The 27,401-nt window shown below is 39.8% G+C and overlaps 1 protein-coding gene across 9 annotated transcripts in view; it reads left to right on the top strand.

Annotated features, from left to right (window-relative positions):
• Positions 1 to 27,401, top strand: part of LOC145292010 (tyrosine-protein phosphatase non-receptor type 4-like) — a 973,203-nt gene that overhangs the window by 341,303 nt on the left and 604,499 nt on the right. For 5 of the 9 annotated variants that reach the window (XR_013869534.1, XM_080138005.1, XM_080138003.1 and 2 more), the window contains one exon: positions 23,615 to 23,689. The exons of the other annotated variants lie outside the window; for them this stretch is intronic. Coding sequence is in view for 4 of the 5 variants with exons in the window: in XM_080138005.1 (XP_079994131.1) it covers positions 23,615 to 23,689 (75 nt within the window). In the remaining variant the exon portion in view is untranslated. The remainder of the gene's footprint in view (positions 1 to 23,614; positions 23,690 to 27,401) is intronic. 9 annotated transcript variants of the gene reach the window in all.

The following is a 27,401-nucleotide window of genomic DNA, read 5'->3' as shown; positions in this document are numbered from 1 at the left end:
TATCCAGTATTTATTTCATTCTGTTGACAAAGCTGACAAAAGAGCATTGGATTCGGGAATTTTTGCGATTATGAAATCTCTCAAATGCAATCAAATGACATTGGCTCAATTTAATCAACAGGTTCATAATAATGATAAAAGATTAGAAGGCAATCTTTCAATGATGATGGCCAATGTGAGAGGATCCAAACAATTTTGGAATAGAAAAGCATCCGATTTGCACACAATGGATGAAAAATTTGGCCCTTCTACCTTCTTTATCACTTTATCATGTGCTAAATATTTTTGGCCAGATTTAAGAGAATTTTTGGAAAAATTGAACAGTGGTGTAAGTAATGTTGAAACTATGAGAACAAGTACATTGTGTGTGAATGATGTTGTTGCAGTCAGTGAACATTTTTATCACAGATTGCAAGCTGTAATGAAGAAAGTAATTTTGGCAAAAGACAATCCAGTTTTTGGAAAAGTTGCACATTATTTTTGGAGGATTGAATATCAACAAAGAGGAGCTCCCCATGTTCACATGAAAATATAGGTGGAAGGAGCACCTATATATACTGAAGATCCTCTATCATTTAATGATATTAAAAAATTTATCAATCAACACATAACTTGCAGAATGCCTTGTTCAGTTTCTAGTCCAACACTTCACAACTTGGTTAAAAGATTTCAAGTTCATTCTTGTAGAAAAACATGCTGGAGGATATATGGAAAAGGCAAAAGTATTGTGAAAAAGTGTCAGTTTGGATTTCCTAAATCGGAAGGAAACTTTAATTTTTTTACTGTTGGTGAATGTATAAAATCAAGAAAAACTGGAAAAGGAATAAAAAAGTTGTATCAGAGAGAAGTGTGGATGAAAAACTTGTAAATGACTATAATCCTTTACTGTTATTAATTTGGCAATCCAATATTGATGTACAATATATTGGAGAAGATAGCATGATATTGACAAGATATGTGACAAGTTATCAAACTAAAGCTGAAAAGAATGAAGCTGAAGGTGTTTGGGATAATTAGGATGAAAAGGGATCAAAATATGGAAGATTCAAATCAGCAGGACTTCAACTAATTGGTAAAAAGGACATTGGAGCTTATGAATGTGCTGAGAGATTATTGGGTCACCACTTATTTGGTGCATCTGATCAAGTCATTTGGGTTGGAGCTGATATTCCTAGCAAAAGAGGACATAGATTGAAGTCAAAAGAATATTTAGAAAAACTTCCTGAATCTTCTACAAACATATTTCATGAAAATATGGTAGAAAACTATTATCCAAATCGACCATCATCTTTGGAAAAAGTTTCTTTGTATGAAGTTGCAAGCAATTATGAAAAAATATCTGTTAAACCTTCTGACAATGAAGAAGCTAAGAAAATGAAAATGATAAATGACAAAGGTTACTTTAAGCAAGTCAAGGAAAAAGTCGTCAAGGCCCCATATGTTCCTTTAAATAAAGAAACCAAAGAAAGATATTTTCACAATTTGCTTATGCTTTTCAAACCTTGGAGAAAGGAAGAAGATGATTTATTAAATGGTTTCACAACATATGAAGAAGCTTTTAAATATTTTTCTTCTGAATTACCTGTATGAGTATCTTGTGTAGGAGACGGGGAGTCTCGTCGTGGGCGACGAAGCGTTTCACTGAAGAACCACGGCAACACACAGCGAACCAACAACCGATGACAGCCACGGCGCAAAGGTAACTAACAAAGCTCAGCTGACTGCACGAATAGAAACGGAACCCAACGGTCACTGTACTGATCGCCACGAACGTCAGAACCCGACTGCCTCGCACCTCCAATGGACCGATTTTTATTCCTCAAGATGGCCTAGCTAATTTGCATCCCCGCGAGATCTCGCGCGATCCTGCGAGATTCCGTCTCTAATAAAAGCAGGCAGGCACCATCTTGAAACTCTTTCGTCCACTGCCCCGACCACAGGATCAGCCACCACCCCACACGCCAGGCACACACGGACCCTCTTGCGCCGAGGGCTACGGTTAGTCTCACACTCCCCCCTGGTCTCCAGATCACATACGTGACACGGCGGACGTGGCCGTTTGATTCGAGCACTCCTGCGGAGGGGTATTGCCGGGACTTCCTCATCGGAGCTCTCAGAAGTGTCATCGGAAGCATCAGCATTAGAGCTCGCAGTTGAGTCATCAGGTTCGTGGGGCACAGGTTGGATCCATCGCTCATCGTCGGATGACTCGCTCCTTCCACTGCTCGCAGTTGAGTCACCAGGTTCGTGGGGCACGGGTTGGATCCATCGCTCATCGTCGGATGACTCGCTACTTCCACTGCTCGCCGATTGGTCAGCGCTTAGAGCGGGCCGGACATCCCTTACGTGGCGCGGAGTATCATCGACTAGTATGGCCTGTTCACTGATGACGCCGGTGACCCGCCCCCTCCAAAAGCTGCTGGTGCACCGGCCGCCGGGTGGCTTCACCCAGACGGTGTCTCCCACTTGGTACTTCCCCTGGGGTTCTCGTTGGTCGGGTAGACACACTTCAACATCCTTGACGCGTACGTGGTAGTGATGAATCGCATCAGCGGGCGCACTGCCGCCAGTCACGGCGTCCTTAGGTGTTGTGTTGTATCTGTAAACCGCCTCCGCGATCGTACACTTCTTCCTGGCCGCGATCCTCTTCACGGTTCAGTGGCACCGCTCCGCTATGCCGTTGCCGCTCGGCACATACGCGCATCGGTGTCGAAGGCGGATCCCCCAGTTGTCCATAAAATGCCTAAATTCCCTGCTGCAGAACGCCGCGTCGTTATCCGTGAGGATCTCCTCAGGCGGCCCCCTTTCGTAGAATATGGATTCCAATTTGTGGATGACACTGGTGGAATCCTGCCTCGCTAATTGGCGCCAAATCGCGAACCTCGTTGGCCCGCAGTCTATCAGCGTGAGGAAGTGTTGGCTGCCGTAGTGGGTTATATCCATACCCAACCGACTCCAAGTCGCGTCCACTCCCAGCTGTCTTTTCCGCCATCTGGCTGGGGCGGGGTCGATGGACTGGCACGTTTGGCACTCCCTGACCACTGCTCTTACTGCGCTTTTTGGTATTGATGGTCTAGCCAACTTCACAAAGTAGTAGGTCCGTTGTACTCCGGGGTGCCCACTGTCGTGATGTACCTTCCTGATTTCGTCCTCGTCGACGGAGGCAGCACACAGAGGCAATGGCTTAGCTTCTTTCTTCATAGCCTCATACCATCTCCGTGGTACCCAAGTGAGCTTGTCGGCGAGGTTGTAGTCCGAGGTGACGAGCACTACGTCTACGGACAGGTTGTACTCCGTCACCAGTTTTTTCACAGTCTCGAGCCTCCGTCTTATCAGCATTTCGCTGGCTGCCTAGGTGCGTGCCCTGGCCTTGCTCGTGAGTGTGTCCGACACCCAGTGGTGCACGCAAAGTGAGTCAGTGTGCACACGCAGTTTCTTCACTTCCCATTGAAGCGCCAGGTTAATGCCCTTTATTACAGCGTCGAGTTCTGCCAGGTTGATATGGGCAGCATCATTCGCCGGTCGCAGCCAGCAGGCATCCTCAACTACGGCCCCATCTTTCTCCAAAACTACACCGATCGCTAGAGAACTTGCGTCCACCCACACGCTCAGTTCGTCTCCCTGCACGCACCAGTCCCCTGTGGCGGGGTCATTCTTTTTCACACTAGCGACGGTCTCCTTTAACATTCGGACCAATAGTTCGTCGGTTATCTCATCGTCCCAGCCTTTGGTGACCGCATTTGCCCTCCTTTTTATGACGCCTGTCGCCGCACGAACCCATCCGCATACTGGAAGGTGCCCCACAAGTTTCCCGCACAGGGAGAACACAGCACGTCTTGTGTAAACGTCGGGAACTGCGGTTCCACGCCTCCACTTCAGGATCCCTCGCTCCTCTTGAACGCTCAAGCCCAATACGCGGACGCCATCCTCAAGCCGCTCAGAGTCCTTGCAGTTTAGACCAAACTCGGCAAGTTTGGATTTTACGCGCGAAGATGATACGATATCTTCGTTCACGTATATATCGTCAATATACGCCGATGTTCCCTTTCTGATCCATTCTTCTTGTGACAACACGGCATTGACGATAGCCTTCATTATCTGGGGTGCTACGTTTAGCCCAAATTCGAGTCGCGTAAGACAGTATCTCCTCCCGGAAAACATCACTGTCTGGAAAGGCCACATCGCCTCGCCGATCCGGACCTGCAAGTATGCTTTTCTCAAGTTCAGTAGGGACACATTAGACCCCTGCCGGCGCCACTCTCGCAGCTTGCTGGCACAGACGTCGGCGTCCGCTGTGAACGCATCAACATGCGCATTCAACTCGCGGTAGTCCATTACCGGCCTCACCTTTGACTTGTTAGGTTGGGCAACTGCCATCAGCGGTATCAGGCCCTTGGGGGGTCCAAGTTTGTCGTAGGGGTATGGAATCAGCCAACCGTTCTTAATCCATTCACGGAGCTCGCTTTCGTATGCAGGCCTTATCTGGTCGGGCATACGGTACTCTGCCACTTTGTTTTGTAGTTTGGCCGGTTCCTTGTCTTCTGACCACCTCCAAGTGGCGGTCTACGCCTTCTGTTGGTCGTCGAATTCTGCACTGAAATCCGGCTGGTCGACTCTTAGTGCTGCGCACACCGGGGGCCTATCCTGAAACTCTACAACGCCAGCGCGCGTTATGCGCACTCCGCCCAGGGCTTTGATGGCATCGTAGCCTAGCAACAAGTCGAAACTCAGCGACTTTTCGCGTGTCACCAGCGCTTCGACGTTGGCCGAGTTCCCAGTTCTTGTGCGAATATGTACCACACCCACGCCGCAACACATTCGTATTTTTCCAGTAATGGTAGTTATCCTGACGTTCTTCTTTTTCCACGCCCGACAGAAGTCCGCACACACTATGGTGCGAGAGCAACCGGAATCAAGGAGGGCTGAACATAACGTGTCATTAACTCGGACCTGAATGACAGGGAGCGCCTTGTTTATTTTCTGTTCGGGGAAGAGGTCGGCACTGGCACCTTGTCCCCGTCCCCGTTTCCCGCACAGTCTCGGACCATGTGCCCAGTCTTGTTACAGCGGTAGCAGCGAACAGCCGTTGACCGCCTTCTACAATTTCTTGCCATGTGGCCCCGCCCGTTGCATCATGCGGCAGATGACATCACCTTGCGGGCTGGGTCCCTGAGACGGTCCTTCGCCACTTGGTGGGGCCTGTGCGACGGCGACTACCGGTTCCTGCACTGTCGAGTCATCCTTCATTATTGTCCTGGCTCTGTCCACTAGGTCATTCAGCGGTAGTGAGGATATGGTAGATGTTGCTCGCAGGAGCTGCTTTGCTCCAGTGGGGAGTCCTGACAGGAATTTGTAGGCTAGGGCCCTCTCGGGAAGACCGCCGAACAACACCGTCAGCTTCTTAAGTTCGGCGAGATACACGTCCACAGTTTCGCCCAAGCGTATAGACCTCATCTCAAACTGCTCCCATGCAGTGGCGGGGTCAGTGGCGAACGCCCTGTACAACGCCGCCTTGATACTCGAGTAGTCACACTTCTCCTCAGCGCTGAGTTGCTGATATACAGCGAAGGCCCCGCCGATCAGCCGCAGAGGAATCACGCGCTCGACATTTTTCACGCCGGACAACTGACAATGTAACTCGACCTTCTCAACTCAGCTGAGTACCGGGTCGGATCCGTTGAATTCCGGTATCAACTTTAGATCGAACCTATCCGCCATTGAAGAAAAGAAAACCAAGTTCGGAGTGGGGGGGCCGAAATAGCTTGTATGAGTATCTTGTGTAGGAGACGGGGAGTCTCGTCGTGGGCGACGAAGCGTTTCACTGAAGAACCACGGCAACACACAGCGAACCAACAACCGATGACAGCCACGGCGCAAAGGTAACTAACAAAGCTCAGCTGACTGCACGAATAGAAACGGAACCCAACGGTCACTGTACTGATCGCCACGAACGTCAGAACCCGACTGCCTCGCACCTCCAATGGACCGATTTTTATTCCTCAAGATGGCCTAGCTAATTTGCATCCCCGCGAGATCTCGCGCGATCCTGCGAGATTCCGTCTCTAATAAAAGCAGGCAGGCACCATCTTGAAACTCTTTCGTCCGCTGCCCCGACCACAGGATCAGCCACCACCCCACACGCCAGGCACACACGGACCCTCTTGCGCCGAGGGCTACGGTTAGTCTCACATTACCGGAAATGATTAACTATGAAAATATAAAGAAAAAAGTCATACAATCTACAGAGTTGGCAAAGCAATTAGAAATTAAAGTTGAAAAAGAAGGCTCTGAAGAAATACAAAAAATAATTATTGATGAAGAGCAAGAATTTGATAATAATGATTTAATAGTTAATGATTTTGTTGAGAGAAAAGTCACAGAAGAATCAGTAGCTGAAAAAGAAGCTCAACTGAATTCTGATCAAAAAAGAATTTATGATAATGTTATTAGTATAATTAAAAAACAAGAACTTCATTGCAATAAAGAAAAACCTATTCCTAGATGCAGTTGTGAAGACTGTAAACAACTACTCAAATTCATTTCTGGTGTTGGTGGAACAGGAAAAAGCTTTTTGATTGACACCATTTCTGACAAAATTACTTTAATGGTTAATGTCAAAGATACCATGCCAGTTATAATTTGTGGACCAACTGGTATGAGTGCTTTTCAAATAAAAGGCAACACTTTGCATAGCACTCTCATGATCAGTGTTCAACATGGAAAATTTCCTGTTTACAAAGAATTGAAAAAAGATGATGTCAAATTTTTTAGAAGAATTCTGGAAAATGCTAGAATAATAATAATTGATGAAATTAGCATGGTCAGTCATTTAATGCTGGCTTTCATTCACAAAAGATTGGATGAAATCTTTGGGAATTCAAATAAAATGACATATCCATTTGGAAACATGAACATTTTATTGTTTGGAGATTTATTGCAACTGCCACCAGTCAATGAAAAGCCAGTTTTTGCAAGAGTTACAGCATTTGATGCCAAAAAAACAAATTGGCATTTGTGGACACTCATTATGGAAATATTTTGAATATGATGAGCTCATTATTAATGTGAGACAAAAAGATGACAAAGACAATTATAGTGAAATCTTGGGGAGAATTAGAATTGGTTCACCCTCTGACTCAGATATAAGCACTCTTAAACAAAGATGCTTATTTTCTGGTAGAAAAGCAAAAGTTGAAGAAATTGCAGATAAACTTATTGAATTGTCTTCCAATTCTGAATTGAAATTTGTTTGCATACTTCCTATGAATGAAGCTGTAGATAAATTGAATAAGCTCGTCTGAACTTCAATCTCTGGTCCCCCCTCGCCAATCTTTCACTAAAAACACCCGTCTAGCTGAATCTGTAATCAGAGTTTTTTTTCTGTCTGTTTCGATTTACTCAAAACCGCGCACACCTCGTCTTCTCATTATCGTTCTCTTCTTCCTCTTCTACTTCTTGCTCTTTTTTCTTCTCAGTCATCAGAAGCGTCGTCTTTGTCTTGACTACGTTTTTCCTTCTCCCTTCTTGCTCACAGTGACCCGTTTTTATGCTAAGCTGAACTCTCGTGTGTGCGAGAGAACACGAGATTTTGCGTGATTACTTGGCAATATTAACCGGCCGCCACCATCTTGCCATTTTTCTTTGGACGTGCCCGCTTTGCAGAGTGCACACCTCGAGCGTTTGTCAGGTAAGCCCGTCTGTTCGCAATTTATTACACACTCCCCCCTGATCTCATTATCACAGAAAGAGCAGGGAGGCGGTGGCCTTTTTCTTCGAGTGCTTCTTCGGAGAGGGGGATTCGGGGCTTCATCATCGTCTGTGCTGTCTTCCGTGACACGAAGGTCGGCGAACCTAAAGCTGAGCATCGCAGTATCACTGTCCGGATCTTCATCATCAGCAGGAGGGTCAGTACTTTGAAGGCTACCACTCTGTGTCGCTGTGCGTTGAAGCCGTCATGAACCAGAATGATGGGTCGCTGGTCACGGATTCAATTTCACTATCTTCGTCAAGCGGCAGCTGCGTTTGGAATACTGATCTTAAGTCTTTAATATGACGAGGTACTCCATCAACTCGCACCGCCTGCGGGCTGATCACTTCAGTGACATGACCGGTTCCGTAGCGAGTCGTGCACTGGCCTCGGGGTCTTTTAACCCAGACGACATCTCTTTTTATGTTCTTTTATGTTCTTTTGTGGTGGCTCCGGTTCGGGTAGTGAGCTGCTCTCCAAACCTCTCACCCTGACACGGTATGTATGTAGCGCGTTGGCTGGCGCGGTGGAGGGTGAAACATCGTCCTTACGGGTGACGTTGTACCAATAGACTGCTTCAGGTACCATACACCCCTTCCGCGCTGCGATTGTCTTAACAGTTCTGTGATTGCGCTCAATAATTCCGTTTCCACTGGGAACATGGGCACACTGAAAACACAGATGGACACCCCAGCCATCTGCAAATTTTTTAAACGGCTCACTAACAAAAGCGGGGCCATTGTCGGTGAGTATCTCAGAAGGAGGGCCACGCTCGAGGAACACACCTTCCAACTCATGGATAATGGCAGCCGCGTCCTGCCGGCGAAGGGGCCGCCACAATGAAAACCTAGATGGTCCACAGTCGATAAGCGTAAAAAAATGCCTCCCGTTGTAGTGCGTTATGTCCATCGCAATCCTATCCCAATTACGCTTCACACTGAGTATTCCCTTCTTCCACCGGACAGGTGCTGGGTCGATCGATCGGCAGGTGTTGCAGCTTCCCACAACAGATTTCACAGCCCTCCGAGACACAGAGGGGTCAACCAATCTGGCGAAGTAAAGCCTTCGGTTTATACCGGGGTGCCCGCTTTGGCAATGGACATCATTAATATGCTCCGGGCTGAGTCTATGTCCCACTACAGCGCAATTTACAGGTGCTGACTCGTTCACTTCTTTTGGCAGGTCTAGCCAACGGCGTAGCACTCTGGTCAGACGATCCGCCTGATTCAAACAGGACTGCACCAGTGTCACATCTATGACCAAGTCGTATTCCTTAGTGGTTTCGGTTAGGGTAGCAAGCCGCCTCCGGATCAATATTTCGGCCGACGCCTTCGTTGTCAGACGTGCTTTTCCATTCAAGGCATTGGTCATCCACCGATGCACACACGTGGAATCCGTGATGATGTGAAGGATTCTAGCCTGCCACTGAAGCGCTAGATTGACTCCTTTCAGTGTAGCATCGAGTTCAGCTAGGTTTATATGCTTGGCGTCATTCTCCGGCCGAAGCCAGCAGGCATCTTCTATTATCCTTCCGTCGACCGCCAGAGCAACGCCAAGGGCAAGTGAGCTGGCGTCTACCCAAACTGTAAATTCACTCCCATCGACGCACCAGCTCCCCCGTACAGGGTCATCATTGGTCACTCTGGCCACAACTTCCACCAGCATGCTTCGCAGTGCAGGATCATGCACCTCATCGTCCCATCCAGTTGACATAGAAGTTGCCCGTCGCTTTATGGCCGCTACAGTCACTCGGAGCCACCCACACACAGGGAAGTGACCCACCAATTTTCCGCAAATGGCAAACGTGCTCCGACGTGTGATGGTAGATGGGATTTCCGGGATTTCACCACTCCTTCCCCATTGAAGGCCATCTGCACTTCCGCTCACCTGCAGTCCGAGCACTTTTGCCCCGTCCTGTAGCCGCTCCGGCTCCTTGCACGACAATCTGAAGTGCTCGAAGTGTTCTTTTACCGCCTGGGCAGACAGGAGGCTCTCATTGACAAAAATGTCGTCTATATACGACGATGTTGCATGTTGCACCGCTTCATCTTGACGCCGGATCGCCTGCATGATTGCTGTCATGATGTTAGGGGCTACATTCAGGCCGAATCCTAGCCTGGTCAAGCAATAGCGAGTTCCTTTGATCACCACCGTCTGGAACGGCCACAGCGATTTCTCAGCACGTATTTGCAAGTATGCTCTTCGCAAGTCCAGTATGGCTGCTTCCGCACCCTGCCGCCGCCACTCCCGTAGTTTATGAGCACAGACATCAGCCCCCGCAGTGTGTGGGTCAACATATTCATTAAGTTCCTGGTAATCAAGAACAGGTCGAACTTTTTGCTTGTTCTCTTGTCTGACAGCCATCAGGGGAATTAGCCCCCGCGGGGGCCCGGGCTCATCCTCTGGGTATGGAACTAACCAGCCATTATCCAGCCACACTTGAAGTTCTGCCTCGTACTGCCCCCTAAGCCACGCAGGAGGGGGATACTCTGTAAGTCGATTCCGCAATGACACTGGTGGCTGGTCGCCTGCCCATTTCCAGGACGCTGTCCAAGTGTTTGTGCCCTTATCGTATTCTGCATGGAAGTCGGGCTCATCGAGAGTGATTGCTGCACACATTTGTTTGTTTGGTCGAGAGAAGCTCACATCACCAGCGCCGTTCACAGTAATTCCGCCTAGCTGTGTGATAGCGTCCATTCCAAGGAGAAGGTCATATCCGAGCAGCTCCCCATCGACCACTAACACCGTCACAGCAACCGGAGAGCCATTGCCAATGCTGATATGAACAACGCTGACCCCACAACACACCAATGAGCCTTGGCCGACAGTAAGTACAGGGATCCTTCGTTTCTTCCATGTGGCGCAATATTCCTTTCGAAGAAGGGTTTGGGTACAGCCGGTGTCAACCAGCGCTGAACGTTCACATCCATCAACTTGAACTGTTACTGCAGGCAGCACTTTGTTCAATGCCGCGTTGGGGAGGGTGCTAGCGCTGCGGCGTCCTCCCCTTGCCCATTTCCCCGACAATTCCGCGCTATGTGGCCTGGCTTATTGCATTGGTGACACCGTATTACTTGTCGTGCTCCATAATTAGGGGTGCGCCTTGTACCGCTTTTGTAGTCTCTGGAAAAGTGGTTGGGGCCACCACAGGTATAGCATCGTAGACCCTTCGTTGGCGAGTCCAGAGTGTCAACAGCTGCGGAGACTAGTTCTCGATCGTCTTTCAAGATGTTTCGTGCTCTCGCCAATAACTCCTCCAATCCAATCTCAGTGAGTCTTGACGATGCTCGCAGCAGTCGACTTGCCTCATCCGGAAGTCCCGACAAAAAGGCGCATGCCAATATGCGATCACTTGCACCGCCGAAGGGAGTGGCAAGCTTTTTCAAGTCGGCCATGTAGACATCCACTGTCTCCCCCGGCCCAAGTCGGTGTTCGGAAAACTGCCTCCAGGCGACAAAAGGGTCTGTACCAAATGCCCCGTATAGTGCTTGTGTAATCTGCTCCATGGTCGGATCCTCCCCTAGCTGCTGGTACACGGCATAAGCCCCTTTAGTGAGTCTCAATGGGATAACCATAGCTGGGTCTTTAATCTTGCACAACCGGCAAACGCGCTCAGCCTTTTCCAGCCATTCGACCACCGAGGGACCAGTGGGGGAGCCATCGAATTCCGGAATTAATCTGATGTCAAATTTCTCCATACCAAAGCCGAGATAGCTTGTAATCAGTTTTTTTTTCTGTCTGTTTCGATTTACTCAAAACCGCGCACACCTCGTCTTCTCATGTATCGTTCTCTTCTTCCTCTTCTACTTCTTGCTCTTTTTCTTCTTTTTTCTTCTCAGTCGTCAGAAGCGTCGTCTTTGTCTTGACTACGTTTTTCCTTCTCCCTTCTTGCTCACAGTGACCCGTTTTTATGCTAAGCTGAACTCTCGTGTGCGCGAGAGAACACGAGATTTTGCGTGATTACTTGGCAATATTAACCGGCCGCCACCATCTTGCCATTTTTCTTTGGACGTGCCCGCTTTGCAGAGTGCACACCTCGAGCGTTTGTCAGGTAAGCCCGTCTGTTCGCAATTTATTACACTGTGAAAAATTTCCCCCATTCTATATCTGTGCCTAAATCAAAATGCGGATTCCATGAACAAAGCTTCTTTCTTAGAACTGCACGCCTGTGGAACTCTGTTCCGTCTGCCTGCTTCCCTCCGGACTACAACTTGGATGTCTTCAAGTCCAATGTTAACAAATTTCTAATGAACCGCCCCCTTAAGTAAACACTTCAGCAAATCTCCTCACTAACTTAATGTACTTGCAATAACCCTTATCCCTGAGTGGCTTCCGGGCCTTGATAAGTGGTGATCACTGTGTAAAAAAAAAAAAAATACAGCATTAAAACTATTGAAATTGCAGCTGTTGATTCTGGAATGAGACAAAAGAATGTAAAAAAGAAGAAAAAAGTTTCAATTAAAAATAATAAACCAAAGTAAACATCAGAAACAGCTGGATTAGAAACTATTTTGAAAGTTGGCATTGGTGCCCAAGTGATGTTGAAGAGAAACATTGATGTAGAAAAAGGTTATTGCAATGGTGCTATTGGAAAAGTAACTGATATTATTGGTAAAGGCACTAATGTTGAATCCATTGTGGTTCAATTTGATCATAAAAATGAATCTTTTACTGTTAAAAAAATTCAAGCTAATTATGAAATTTCACCTGGCATATTTATTACCAGAAATCAATTCCCATTGTCACTCTCTTATGCCATTACCATTCACAAATCTCAAGGAATGAGTGTGGATGGCATTATTGCTGATTTGGGAACTCAAGTTTTGGCTGATGGAATGGCTTATGTGGCTCTTTCAAGAGCTAGAAAATTGTGCAATGTTTATTTATCTGACTTTGATCCAAGATCATTAATTATGTGTGACAAGTCTGCTTGGGAAGAATACAACAGATTGAGGACTAGTTCTGGAAGGCCGGAATTGACTCCATTGCCACCTTGTAGAAAACAACCACCGTGTATGGCAAATGCTACTTATATGCCAAAGAAAAGAACCAAGCGATTGCAAATGGGACAAATAGAAGAACCAACTACTAAAGAGAAGAAAACTCAAAATAATTTGACAAATTTGGTTCCTAAAATGCCTTTGATCAATAGAAGCAATGATTGTTTTGTTAATTCAATTGTGCAATCAATTAATCAGTTGACTGATTTCCATGATTATTTGAATAGCTTGAGCATTGATAATGAATTTTCAAAAGAAATAAAAAATATTCTTTATCATAATAAAAATTCTGTTGCAAATTTGAAAAGAATTATTGGTGGAAGATTCAATGATGGAAATCAACAATGTGCTCATGAATTTTGGAAAGAAATGTATCTTAATTTTGAAAGGGACTTTCAACAAAAATTTATCTTTGCCAAATTTGATACTGCCAGATGCATTAGATTGCATCAACAAAATTGCAACTATTTTACAAATGAAATTTGCAACTGCAACATAAGTCCTGGTTGTGGGAGACAAGTGTAACTTCCAATTGATGGAAAAGAAGAATTGCTATTGCAACCAAAAAATGGTCCTCAGCAATTCAAATTTTTAATTAATCGAATTATGAAAAGTTCTCTTCTGAAAAATTGTGATACATGTTCTCTCAATTCAGAACATGAAGTTACTTCAAGAATTGAATTCCCACCTGAATTCAAATATCTTATTATTCAAATCAATAGATTTTTAATCAATCTAAATATCAATATTGAAGAAAGAATCAATTGTGACGTAATGAACTTCAGTTCAAAGAAGCAGCAAATCTTTGGCAATAATTTTTCTCTGAAAGCTGCTGTCATTCATAGAGGACCAACTGCCAGAGCAGGACATTACACTGCTTTGATCAAAAATGAAAATGACGTTTGGGAAGAAATCAGTGACAATACAATCACAAAAAGACATACAAAATTTCCTGCCAAATTGCCTGACATTGTACTTTTGTTCATGGAAAAAATGTGAAAAATTCTATGTTTGGACTAAAACAATAGGCTTGAACTTAATTTATAGGCTTGGACTCAACGTATTATTATTATTATTAACCAGTGGTGTCTGAAGGACTTTCCTATAAAGTTTTGGTCCTTACAGACACTTCGCGAAGGCCTGTAAATAGGCCCATTGCGATTATTCACTGTAGGTTATTTATTTGAACTGGATATCAATTATACTCTACAAGTCTTGCTGCCTTCTTGAGATATGTAGCAGTATATGTAGCCAACAAATAATGTTCAGCCTATAAACCACTGACCTGATTGAATGTGTTGTTGAGCTTAGGTGTGCTAATCAAAGTCCTTTGTAACCTTTACACACAGATACATGATGTTCTGGTGTTTCATACACTTCACCACATTTCGGACACGTGGGTAATGATGCCAGATCTATGATTTTCTTGTGTTTCTCGAGATTACAGTGCCCTGTAAGGATCTGATTTACCAGATCTTTTTATTGTCTGGTGATACTTAGGATACGTTTACATAGTCAGGTAGATACCCAACCAATGTTATCCTTTGTGTTTTTACAGTCTATCCTTTTGTTCCACGCCTCCTTTAGGTGTTTCGTAGACCACTCTCTGATGCTAGAAAGACAGATAGCATACGGGACTTGAGCAAAGGGTTCAGGGCTCTCTATTAGAAGTTCTGATCCCTCTTTTGTCATTTTATCCACTTCCTCATTGCGCTGTATCCCTTCCTGACCGGGGTCCAGGAAATAGATATGCGGTTTTCTTTTCCTAGATGGTTTAGATTTTCAATGCAGCACAGTACGGTTTGGGATCTTACCATACTATTCTCCAATGCTTTAATAGCTGCCTGACTATCTGAAAGGATAGCTATTTCCTGTTGCTGAACCTCTTCCATAATCAGAACCTCAGATTCAAAAGCCTTAAACATGCGCTATCTCTCCTTCTTCTTCGGTTTTTGTCGTGATGTTTACCGAATGTTAGAGCTGACTTGTCAGACTTAGGTCTGAGATCCTGCTCTTCGGTGAAGGCAGCGGTGGTGTTTGGTACCACATCCAATGGTGCCAGCTCATGACTGGTGTTTGGTGTTGTATCCGATGATACCTGCATGGTGAAGATTTCTGCCTGGAAGATCGTCCTCAGTTTACCAAGATAAGATTTTTGACAGGTGAGGTGGTTTGAGTATTCTATATAAACACTCGCACCAATCCTATCATTCATTTTAGATCCATCAGTATAGCATTTGATTACGTTGCTTTCCAGCTCTTTTTCATAATCTCTTGCGCCTGTTCTGTCATAAACCATACATGTGAAATGCTTTTCAAATGATCTGCTTTTAGTCATAAGGTCACCCGGCACATGCAAGAGCGGTAGTTCCTTCCTAGCCTCATTACACAAATCCATGTGACTCTTTGTTTTTCCAGTAGTCCCAACAGATCTTGACCACCACAGACCCATGAGATCTATTCTATAGGATCCCCGTATCGCTTCTGCCTTCAGGAATTCTTTAATCGGAGGGATATTCAACAGCATCTCCAATGCTCCAGTAGGTGTGCTCGGATATGCTGAAGAAGTCATTAAACAAGCAAGTCTTTGTACCTTCTGGAGTTTCTTCCTCAAGTACAGTTTCTCTGTCCCGCGGATCCAGGAAACACATGCATACGACAAAATGGGACATACCATAGCAATGTATATCCACCTCATTACATGCGGGTTAACTGCCCAGGTTTTTCCCACAATTTGTTTGCATTGCATAAGGGCTGCAGTCCCCTTGGAGGAAATCTTTTCTATGTGGCTTTTCCTGGTTAGCTTACTGTCCAGGATTACGCCTAACAGCCTTGCCTCCTACGAAAGTTTCAATTTCTGTCCACTCAGAAAAAGGTCACCAAGTTGGCAATTCCTTTTATATGTAAACAAGACCATTTCTGTTTTACGGCTACTGAATTCTAATTCATTTCGATTAGACCATTTATTAGGAATATTTAATGCCATTTTGGCAATGCGTCTGACCAATGATGCTTTTGAACCCGCGACCAGCACTGCGATGTCATCAGCATCAGCCTGGACATAAATATTCCTACTTTTAAACTCCTTTAAAAGAGGATTCAGCATACAGTTCCATAGTAAAGGTGATAAAATCCCACTTTGGGGGTTTCATTTACTTCCCTTTTAACAGTTGCCCTCAGTAGTTCTACTTGAACTGTTCTGTGCCTCACCATATACTCAATCCATCGGATGAGTACTGGTGGCACATTGAGTTCTCGTAGCAACTTGAACATACTACTGAAAGGTATGTTGTCAAAAGCTCCAACAATATCTAAAAAGACACCGAGTGCCATCTTCTTTTTTGTTAGTTTACGCTCTATACAGATCACGAATTCATGAACCGCAGTCTCGGTAGAGACCCTGGCTCGGAACTACTGTGATTGAATGATAAATATTGCATAAATGTGTGCTTGAGAGCTAATTTTTTTTGACAATCATTAATAAATATTATAAATTTATATATTAATACAATAGCAATGCCTGGAAAAATCATGGATTATATGGAAAAATGCGCGCATGAAAAGTAATATTCTTAAGATTTTATTAAACCTGGAAAAGTAAAGGATAAGAAATTCAACCTGGAAAAGTAAAGAACAAGATATTCTAGTAAAGTAAAAAATAAGAATTTTTTAGACTTAAAATATTGCAGCTAAAAATAAAATTTGAATATTGATAAATATTTTATTTATTATTTGCATATGTTGTTGTTTATTGTTGAGTTAGAAAGGGTGTCAGTCACTGGATTGAACTTATTTCCCCCCTATTATTTGCATATATTTATGTAGTGAAAATTGTTTGAATAAAATTAATTCATTAGTTAGTTAGTAGATGGAATTAATAATTTTATAATTTACATAAAAATGAATTAAATGATCCTAATTATGATATAATAAAATTATTAATTTTTATGTAAATTATAAAATTATTAATTCCATCTACTAACTAACTAACTAACTAATGAATTAATTTTATTCAAACAATTTTCACTACATAAATATATGCAAATAATAGAGGGGAAATAAGTTCAATCCAGTGACTGACACCCTTTCTAACTCAACAATAAACAACAACATATGCAAATAATAAATAAAATATTTATCAATATTCAAATTTTATTTTTAGCTGCAATATTTTAAGTCTAAAAAATTCTTATTTTTTACTTTACTAGAATATCTTGTTCTTTACTTTTCCAGGTTGAATTTCTTGTCCTTTACTTTTCCAGGTTTAATAAAATCTTAAGAATATTACTTTTCATGCGCGCATTTTTCCATATAATTCATATATGTAGAAATATTGTATTTTGCCATCTGAAGAGTAGCTATTTTGGAATATATTTGAATGATATAATATTTAAATGTCCAAATTGTTACAAAACAAATGTAACACATATGAAAATACACAATATGATGTTCTCATTTTATATTTTGTTTTCTTGATTTTTGCAAAAAGATATATATATATATATAGAGAGAGAGAGATAGAGGATGTGTTCCATACAGGTCAGAGAGTTGCTGTAGGAAATATCAAGTGTGAGAGCTCAATGCGAAGTAGACCATACATAAAGGTAAAAGACTATATTCAACACAAACTTAATCATAAGTGAGTATGTATTTTGGCCAAAAATGGTTGAAACCGTTTGTGGCCAAAATATAACATGCCTACCTATGTACTGACAAACTTTTAAAAATATTTTCTAATGCAACTCAATAAAGACCTTACTTACTACAAAAATGCTAGTTTTATTTTTGTGTCTTAAACTCCCCACCCCATCCCTCTTTTTGCTGATGAGGAGGCTATATTCAAAACCAAAATCTTTGTCAATTATTGTCAATGTTTATTGTCAATTTTGATAAAATGAATATCGTTTCCGAAACGATCATAAACTCAATTTAATTTTGTTTGTTTTTCCTTTTGAAACTGATTCATAATTTACAATTATTAATGTTTATACTCAATATTATATATATATATATATATATATATATATATATATATATATATATATATATATATTTGGTAAAAATAAAATTAAAAAACGGGGAAAAAGTGCTCAATATTTTAGTAGAGCTAAATATGTTTTTATTATTTCAACCTTGAAATTTTTTTTGCTGAAATCATTACAAAAGGTTTCAATCGACCGGACAATAATATTATCCTGCCGATCTTTTCAGATAATTCAAGTCAAAATAAAAGATTCTTAAAAATTACAAATGAGCATCAAAACCCAAGATTTGAAGTGCTGGATAGAGAGGGAAGAAAAGGAAAAGAGAGGAAGAGGGGGGGGAGAAATATAGATTATATGTAGTTAGAAATTATAGTTAAAGATTAAGGGCTAGAAAGAAAGAAATTTAAGTTAAAATAAATTAAAAAGAAGAGAGAAGGTTGTTTGTTAAGAAAAGAAGAAAAAGAAGGGAAAATATTACAAGGTTGGAAAGAAATACTGAAAGAGAGAAATAATGAAAAGGAGTATGTCAGATGAGTGTCAATCGGGGACAGCTGTAAAATAAGTTGCATGTGCTAATGCATCGGTTATAAAGTCCGTTGTGACTAAACACTGCAGTGGTAGTGGTAGATAGAGCAAAGATATGCCCAATTTAAGAAGATGGATAGATACGACCAATAAATTTAAGATAAGATCAATTAAGATATAAATGAAAGGGGTAATGATAATAGATTTATAGTAAATAATTAGGAAAAATTGATAGGGTAGATAATTATTATATTTACTCTTATTACTAATGGAATAAAAGATAAATCTCTACTATAAATATTATTACTAATGGAATAAAAATACATTTTAAAAAATTATATGAAAATAAAAAAAATATAAAAACTTGAAAATAAATAACTATTATATTTTAAAAAATGATAGTACTCTTATTATTATTGCTGGTGTAGTAAAATATAAATAACTATTATTTAATTGTGAATAAAAGATAAGTAACTGTTGTTATTATTATTATTTATATTTCTAATGGGATAAAGAATGAATAACTATTATCATTACTATTAATGAAATAAAGGAAAACACTGTTATTTCATAGTTAATTCTAATAGAATAAAAGGTGATTAACTATTGTTATTGCTGATGGAATAAAAAAAAACTAGGTAACTATTATTACATAATTATAACTAATGGGAAAAAGGATAAGTAACCATTATTATTGTTTATACTAAATATTACTAGTGGAGAAAAATATATGTATATTTTAGTTATAATTATAACTAATGGAGCAAAGGTAAAAAAATTATTATTTTATATTATAACTAGCATGGGTGCCCGGCGTTGCCCGGATGTTTGGAGGTGTGTGTTGAGCAAGAACAAAAAAAAAAAGTGGTAGTAGGAAGACAAGCTCGAACCTGTACCGTGAAGGAGGAAAAGAACAGGGAAAAAACGTGACGTCTTTGCTGTTACGACCACCACCAAACCAGAAGTGACGTAGGTTTAAATTAAGGCTAGACAATCAAAAAGAGGGGATGACTTTTGAAAAAAGTGGCCTCTCCCTGTAGAAAAGTGCCCAGTTGAGGGTGAAGAAATCAATGTTTTTAGCCAATTTTTCAGTATGTTGAAAGTTTTAGGCAAACATGCATACATACATTTATATATAGGTAACTCAAATTTTCGATGCAAACCGATTAAAAAGCTTGCCCTATCTCTGAATACCCTTTGTGTAAAATTTCAAATGTTTAGACCAGAAGTTGTCTGAGTAATTTTGTAGAGACCGCAGAGGTAAAATCTTTTAAAACTTTGACCCCTATTATGACCCCTTAAAATTTATTGTTTTAGGCTCAAATCAAGTTATTAAGTTAGATCCATGTTCAAGGAACCTATATCTAAAATTTCAATTATTTGTACCCAAAATTGTCGGAGAAGTTTCGTAGAGTTCTCAAAGGTCAAATCATTGAACTTTGACCCCTTAACAGACAAATTTCTGGCCGAAAATGGATTACAAAGATTTTCCCAAATCTCAATACCCTGTATATCAAATTTCGAATCTGTAGACTTAAAATTGACAGAGTTATTGCATATGTACACAGTCAGACGCACGCACACACACTCACAGACACTTTCACTTTTATAGATATATAGATTAATAATGGAATAAAAAATTAAATAGGCTGTTATTATTAATAACATGGGATTTGTAATGTTTGCATTGAGACAGCTCAGGTTTAATATTTAGTACTTTGTCCCTATCTTTGAAGTTAGTGATAACAATATATGTATATATATATAATGTTTTTTTTATTTTACAACCTCAAGATATTAACTTAGTCCATTACAGTTGTTTCCACAGACAGAAGAATACCCTGTCACTTGAGACAAGGTATTCCTCTGTCTGTGAAAACAACTGCCATGGCCTAAGTTAATATCTTGAGGTTATAAAATAAAAAAAAACATTGAGCTCTACTAACGTTTTGAGCACTTTTATCCCACTTTTTACCAGTTATATATATATATATATATATATATATATATAACAAGACCAATACTGCACCAACCACACCGGGTGTCCTTAACCTCATCGGATTCCACCCGATATGACAGGTGTTCTTTCGATCGTACATTGTCTCGTCACAAGTTAGCCTGTTGATCGTCTTCACCCACTGTGTTTTCATGGTGGGGCGCTTTGCCTCTCGATCGAATCGTCTCCTACCCTATGTAGTCTCCGGGTGCATCAATCACACTGTTGGTCCTTGCGGCTTGCTGCAAAATGAAGAGTCCTCACCACAAACAAACAGAACTCCGGTTTATAACAGTAACAAACTATTTATTGTTTTCATTACTTCATAACAGCTACTGTCTAAATTGAGGTGACTGACTAAAGCAGTGAAACAATGTAAGACCAGACCAGTAAAGTCACAGATTTCCCATTAACACAGGCTAGTTAACATCATAACATCAGGCCCTGAGGGCTCCCAAATCAGGAGCGCTTGACCAGCCCAGCCGTTCAGTTTGCTGGCTATGACTCTACTCTTTTTAGAATTTCGTTTTTCTATATCCAACCCCTTTTCCCCACCTCTCCTTCAGAGAGTGGTTACAAACACCCGTTCTTTCTTCCTCTTAGAGCTTACCCTTCGTCTTGTCCACTCAACACCTCTCTCTCTCTGTTTCCTTTATTTCTACTCCTCTTTGAACTTATCTCTACCAAATTTTAACCCTCATTTACTCTGAGGTTTTTACTTATCAAATTAGGAGTGATTAGTCATTCCAGGTCGAACAATGCTTGACCCGCATTCTAAGTTGTCAGCCGTAATCAGCTAAGGATCTCTGGATCTCTTCGTACCTCTCAACAGAGGTTTTAAAAAACCACCTTTCATGTTAACAGATATATAACGACAATGAGATAAAAACAATTATTATTTGTTTTTTCTCTTTCTGACAAAATCCCATAGACATTTCTGTTTTGTCCCAATCAGACATCAACACCCCCCTCTACTGCCCTCTCTTCCTCTATCCCATCCGGTCAAACATCCCCTCTCACCGCAATATGCACCCCGCTGCATGCATTCATGACACCAATAGTGTCATTATATATATATATATCGTAATTCCACCTTTTACTTGACAAAAATGTCTGCCCAAGACAAAATAATAGTTTTGGCTGAAAGTAAAATTAACACACACTAAGACAAAAACAGTTAAAATAATGTAACAGGGTCATTCAACATTTATGAAAAATGGAACAATTCCACCCCACCATCTTCCTTCTATTCCACCCCACCATCATTGAGCAAGAAAAGCACAAGTAACAATATAACTGAACTACAGTGCATCAAAGGCACATAACACAAAGCCACAAGCTTATTGTTAGACTGAAAAGTTTTCAAATAGGTTTCTTAGCCAGATTAACAGAGTTTTGTTCAGCATAATCATCATTATGGGGTAACTGGTTTGACCAGCCCTCATCATTATCTGATTAGTGAATCGTCCTCAGAAAAGGTAGCATGTGCTTTCTTTCCGATTTTTGCTTCTTTTCTGCTAAAGAAGTTTCATCTTCATCACTCTTGCCAACTTGGGCTGATCATTTTGGTGGCCAGTCTTCATCACTCTCAATTTTGCAATTGAACTCTGACTCGGTCTCATCATCAGATATTTTTTCTCTCAATTTCTTCCCCCCTTTCCTTTTCCTTTTTCCTCCCTTTTTTTAGCTGGCTCAAGTTTTGCTCTTTTAGGCTGCCATTCTTTCTCTTTTGCCATCCTTTGAATGAATGTTAGACTCTCCCCATATATCCTAGCAACTGTTTTTCTTTTTGCTTGCTGCTGCTTAGTTTCCAATGTTGAGGATATCTTCATGAAAAAATCCTTTGTTTTTGAAGCCTTAGATGGAAACTGTGGAACACTCTTCTGAAGTTGGGGATGATTCTGTTAAGGTAGCAAATGAATATTTCTGGGGGGTGGATTTCCCCCAATTGGCATAAATGATAAAGATCACCTGTTCACTAGGCCTGAAATTAAAAGATTAAGTATTTCAAAGTGAAGAAAAAAAAGGGTAATAAATGAGTACAATCTGTGACTTTGATATCATAAAAAGTGTGAAAGGTATACTTATTTGATGGATAGAGTAGGATGATGTTTTCAAGCTTGAAGCAGTCAAAATTTCCACCATTATACCTTCTAGAAAGGAAGTATTATCTATTAAATTTACAACTCAAGTTAGGAATGAAGCAGCAATCCTGACAGCAGTTACATCCCATTATATTTAAAGGAGGTGGTATTCCCCTGGTTCATCCTATATACATGCATACCTTGTAATAAAGCATGTCATTACATTCTTGTACTGCTTATAAAAACCTTAGTTTACATTTGCTACCTCCTTGACATTCTCATTTTTTTTACATAAGTATTCATTACAGTTAAATTAAATATTAGTGATAGTTATCAAAGTAAAAAAATATCATTTGTTGGAAAGAGTAATAAATGCAATTATAGTTGAAAAATAATTGTGACATAGATTGATATAAATTAAATAAACAATTAGAGATTAAACGAATTTTAAAAGAAAAATGCACTATTAATCTTCAAGTAAATATTTTTTCATTAAACAAATCATGCAAGAAAGTGTGCACTGATGAATCATTGCTTAACAAAACCTTGTTAGCAATTTGGATGTAACATTACATCTGCTATAAATAAATAAAAAGCGAACTACAACTGAAATAGAATTTGATGATTGCCTTTTGTAGGAATTAAACCTCGTGTACTGTTGAATCTGTTGGGTTAGTCATGAATACATAAGTATTAGCTCTGTTATATAATTTTTAATTTATAACACTATAAGACATTTAAATATCATTTCATTGTTTTTTTAAATATCATTTTCATGAACCTTTATAAAGAATTATACATACACACACACACACACACACACACACACATTTTACATAATAAGATCATATGATTATATTTCTCAGTGTAATTAATGAAATTTCGTCTTTTGACATTGTGCATTTTTGAAAGTTTATCTAAAAGTATCAATACTGCTTTGCTTTAACTTAATTATTTAAAATTTTTCTGATAATGTCAATATTTGAATTACTAAATCTTTAATGACCGTTTTCATTTAGACAATAGATGCATTCAAAGAATATTAAACTAAATATATACATTCAAACAAAAGATCTTTAACCCGACTGAACCTATAATTAATTAAATCTTGCTGAGTGAACCATTTCAATGTATCTTCTAACTCTTCCACCGCTGCTTATTTAAATGGTGAGGAGAGTATCTGATTCTATTTCTACTCTAACCTATTCACCTGTGTGTTTCACTAATCAACTACATCATATTGAAACTGCTAGCATGCATCCTTTGCTTGCTTGTAGGGATCATGAGGGATTTGATCAAGAACCACTCGCAGACTACGCAAGAAACGATAGAGATAGTTCACAGGCCGACTGGTGAGATATCCACATCTTTATCCCATCATTCTCTTTACTCTCTACTCTCACCATTTTCTAACCTGAAAAAAAAAAAAGCAACTTGAGTCGTTTATATCTCATTTATTGTTAGAAAATGTCCTGACAAAGGATTGATTTTTTTTTTTTTAAACAAATTAACTCTTTTTGTTAAATCAGATTTTACAAATCTATATTTTCCTTAATTTTAATTTCTGCTGAAGAAATGCACTCATTACTTCACTTTCAAATCAATTTCAATAGTATTTGTCTCTTGAGGCTAAGTATTTCTTTTAACTGTAGTACTACAAGACAGTACTTTTTTAATCTCTGCTGGCCTTTAGTACAAATTAAATAGGTCTTCTTTTTTTTTTTACATACAATTCCATCCCCTAATCTTGAGAAATCATTTTGTCACATATCAGTAAATAGTGCTATTCTAACAATAAGTTAACACTTTATCAGGTGTGATAATCAGCATTTTGTTTAGTTTTCAAGAAAATGATAAACATTAATGAATTTGGAAAAATTCAAAAGTTGTTTTAAATGTTATATTGTGTCCAAAAACGTAATTAAAAAAAAGTGAGATAGCAAAAATTAAGTTCAATTAAATTTTATCAGCTACTTTATTTCTATCATCATAATTACAAAAGAGATATGTTTTTGATTTGAGGGTGAGCATTAAATTTTCTATTTGTTTCCCAAAAAATAAAAAGCATCTTTTTAATTTTTTTTTTTCTAAACAATCATTTTATAAGTCAGTTTTACAATTTACAAGACAGTAACCTCATAAATATCAATTTAAATATTCTTTTCAATGATTTTATGTTTTTTGTGTTAGAATTACTTTCTCGGTGATAAAAATACACCCAATTTTTTCTGTAACTATGACATACTCATATTTTTATCATCTAAAAAGAGGAAATTATTGTTGATAATCAAATGATAGCTGTAACATTTTTTTGGTGAAAATTAATGTAATTCCAAACATGTGATTGTTTAAATTGAACAATGACATGTTTTAAAAAAATAGAATGATTGCAAGAAATGTGTATTTTCATCAAGCAATAATTCTACATAGTTAAATAATATTTGATACTAGTATTTCAGCCTGGCGTTGCCCGGGTGTTTGGAGATGTATGTTAAGCAAAAAAAAAAAAAAAGCAGTCAATGTTTTTAACTTTGACCCCTATTATGACCCCTTAACATTTATTGTTTTGGGCTCAAATCAAGTTATTAAGTTAGATCCATGTCCAAGGAACCTATATCTAAAAGTTCAAGTGTCTAGACCCAAAATTATCGGAGGAGTTTGGTAGAGTTCTCAAAGGTCAAATCATTGAACTTTGACCCCTTAACAGCCAAATTTCTGGCCGAAAACGGATCACAAAGATTTTCTCAAATCTCAGTACCCTGTATATCAAATTTCGAGTTTGTAGACTTAAAATTGACCTAGTTATTGCATAGGGAAATGTACACACACATATGCACACAGACACGTTCACTTTTATAAATATGTAGATAGATCATTAGAATTACTTGAAAATCTATTAAACATTATCTTTTTACATGAGAGCCACCACTTATCAAGGTCCGAAGGCCACTCAGGGATAAGGGTTAATGAGTATGCAGTAGTCACTGAGACAACAACATATTAACAGTTAGTGGTGGAAATGGAGTAAAAATGTACTATTGGGGGTGTTCAGCAAAAACTTGTTTACAATAAAGTTGAAGACTGCCATATTTTAGTCAGCTGGAAAGCAGGCCAACAGGACAGAGTTCCACAGGCAGGCTGTTCTAGGAAAGAAGCTCTGTTCATGGAATTTAGATTTTGATTTAGGCACAAATAAAGAGTGGGGGAAACTGTTAATATGATGGTCATTGTAGCTAGATAAGTGTTTTTGTGAAAGTTTGGCAAGGATGGACCATAGATTGAAGCTCAGACGAGCACTTGCCATAAAAATAACAATAGAGCAGAGACAAACTAGTAACCTCTCTTCTGTCGGAAAGAGATTACAGGGAAGAAAAAATGGCATCACCTACTAGATTTCAAAGCTGGTTTTGAACTTTGTCAAGGCAGGATAGGGTGCTCCCATCCAGATATGACAACAGTATTCTGTTTTAGGATGTATCTGGCCCTTATACAGGTAAAATATTGCATTAGGAGTTTCTGGAGCATTAAAATGACGTGATCATTTTTCCGGTGCCTTTTGACAAACGATTTGATGGAAATTTTTTATTTCAAGTCAGGAGAAAGTCAGACCCAGAAGTTTGTCAAAACAAGTAGCCTCTTTTAGATGAGTGCATTCTATTTCAATTACAACCAAATAGGAATCAGGATATTTGGGTTGAAAAGATAAAAGCTTGGTTTTGGATGCGTTAAAATTAACCAGACGCTTTTTACCCGATGTCGCACAACATGCTGTCTGAGAAGAGAGATTCAGATAGATCTTGATTTTTGTTGGCCTTTGAAGTGTTGCCATAGATGGTAGTATCGTCTGCATAGATGTTGATGAATGAACTTGGAATATGATTTGGGAGATCATTGATGAAGATAAGGAAGAAAGTTGGGCCGAGGATGGATTCCTGAGGCACGCCAGCATTGATACATTGAGCTTCAGACTTTGCCCATCAACGATTACTTTTATAAACAAGAAAAAATTCAATATTTTCAGATATTCCATAGCTGGAAATCTTGTGAAGTAGACCTTTACGCCAAACGCCTTTGATATGTCAAGCTATTGCTCTGGAGAGGAAAGCTGTCGATAGATTCTCTGATCCTAAGTATCAATACATAAGTTGTAAATCTCGCTGGATGGAAACCATATTGCTTATCACCAAGTAGGTTGACAATTTTTCTATTTAACATAAATTCAAGCAACTTACTAATAACCTACAAAAGCCTGTCTGTATCAAGACTGATCCCTACTATTTTTATATATTGGGCAAACTAATGAGGTTTTTCAGGGTGTTGGGAAACATTTCTCCTTCATGCATCAATGAACAGCTTGCAAGAATGGGTACTAGTTGCAACTTTTTGAGTACTATAACTGAAATATTTATGACCAGTTAGTTGCTTTGCTGGTATCAAGGTTCTTAATGAGTGTGGGAATATCACAAACAGATATGTGGATGTCAGTCAGATTATTTTCAGTCTTGAGATGAAATTCAGGAGGTAGAAAACCCTAATTACATAGGATTGAGTTTCCTTCAAAATTCTTGGCAAACGGTTTGGCTTTGTAAGATGCTCACAAAATTACATGAAGCCAGTTGATGATGATCAAGAAAGAGGACATGCATCTATTTAGGACTTTGTTATTCATGGGAACTAAGCCTTTATTGTTCTACTTTAGACTTGATTTGTTATTCATATGAACTAAGGCTTTATTGTTCTGCTTCAGACTTGATTTGTTATTCATGTGAACTAAGCATTTATTGTTCTACTTTAGACTTGATTTGTTATTCATGTGAACTAAACCTTTATTGTTCTACTTTAGACTTGATTTGTTATTCATATGAACTAAACCTTTATTGTTCTACTTTAGACTTGATTTGTTATTCATATGAACTAAGCCTTTATTGTTCTACTTTAGACTTGATTTGTTATTCATATGAACTAAACCTTTATTGTTCTACTTTAGACTTGATTTGTTATTCATATGAACTAAGCCTTTATTGTTCTACTTTAGACTTGATTTGTTATTCATGTGAACTAAAC

This window comes from Euprymna scolopes, chromosome 13 (genome assembly GCF_053919585.1).
Source record: "Euprymna scolopes isolate OS-2025 chromosome 13, ASM5391958v1, whole genome shotgun sequence".
In the NCBI taxonomy this organism is placed as follows: Eukaryota; Metazoa; Mollusca; class Cephalopoda; order Sepiida; family Sepiolidae; genus Euprymna; species Euprymna scolopes.
Note: the sequence above shows the minus strand (reverse complement) of the source record. Positions and strands in the feature narration are given on the sequence as shown.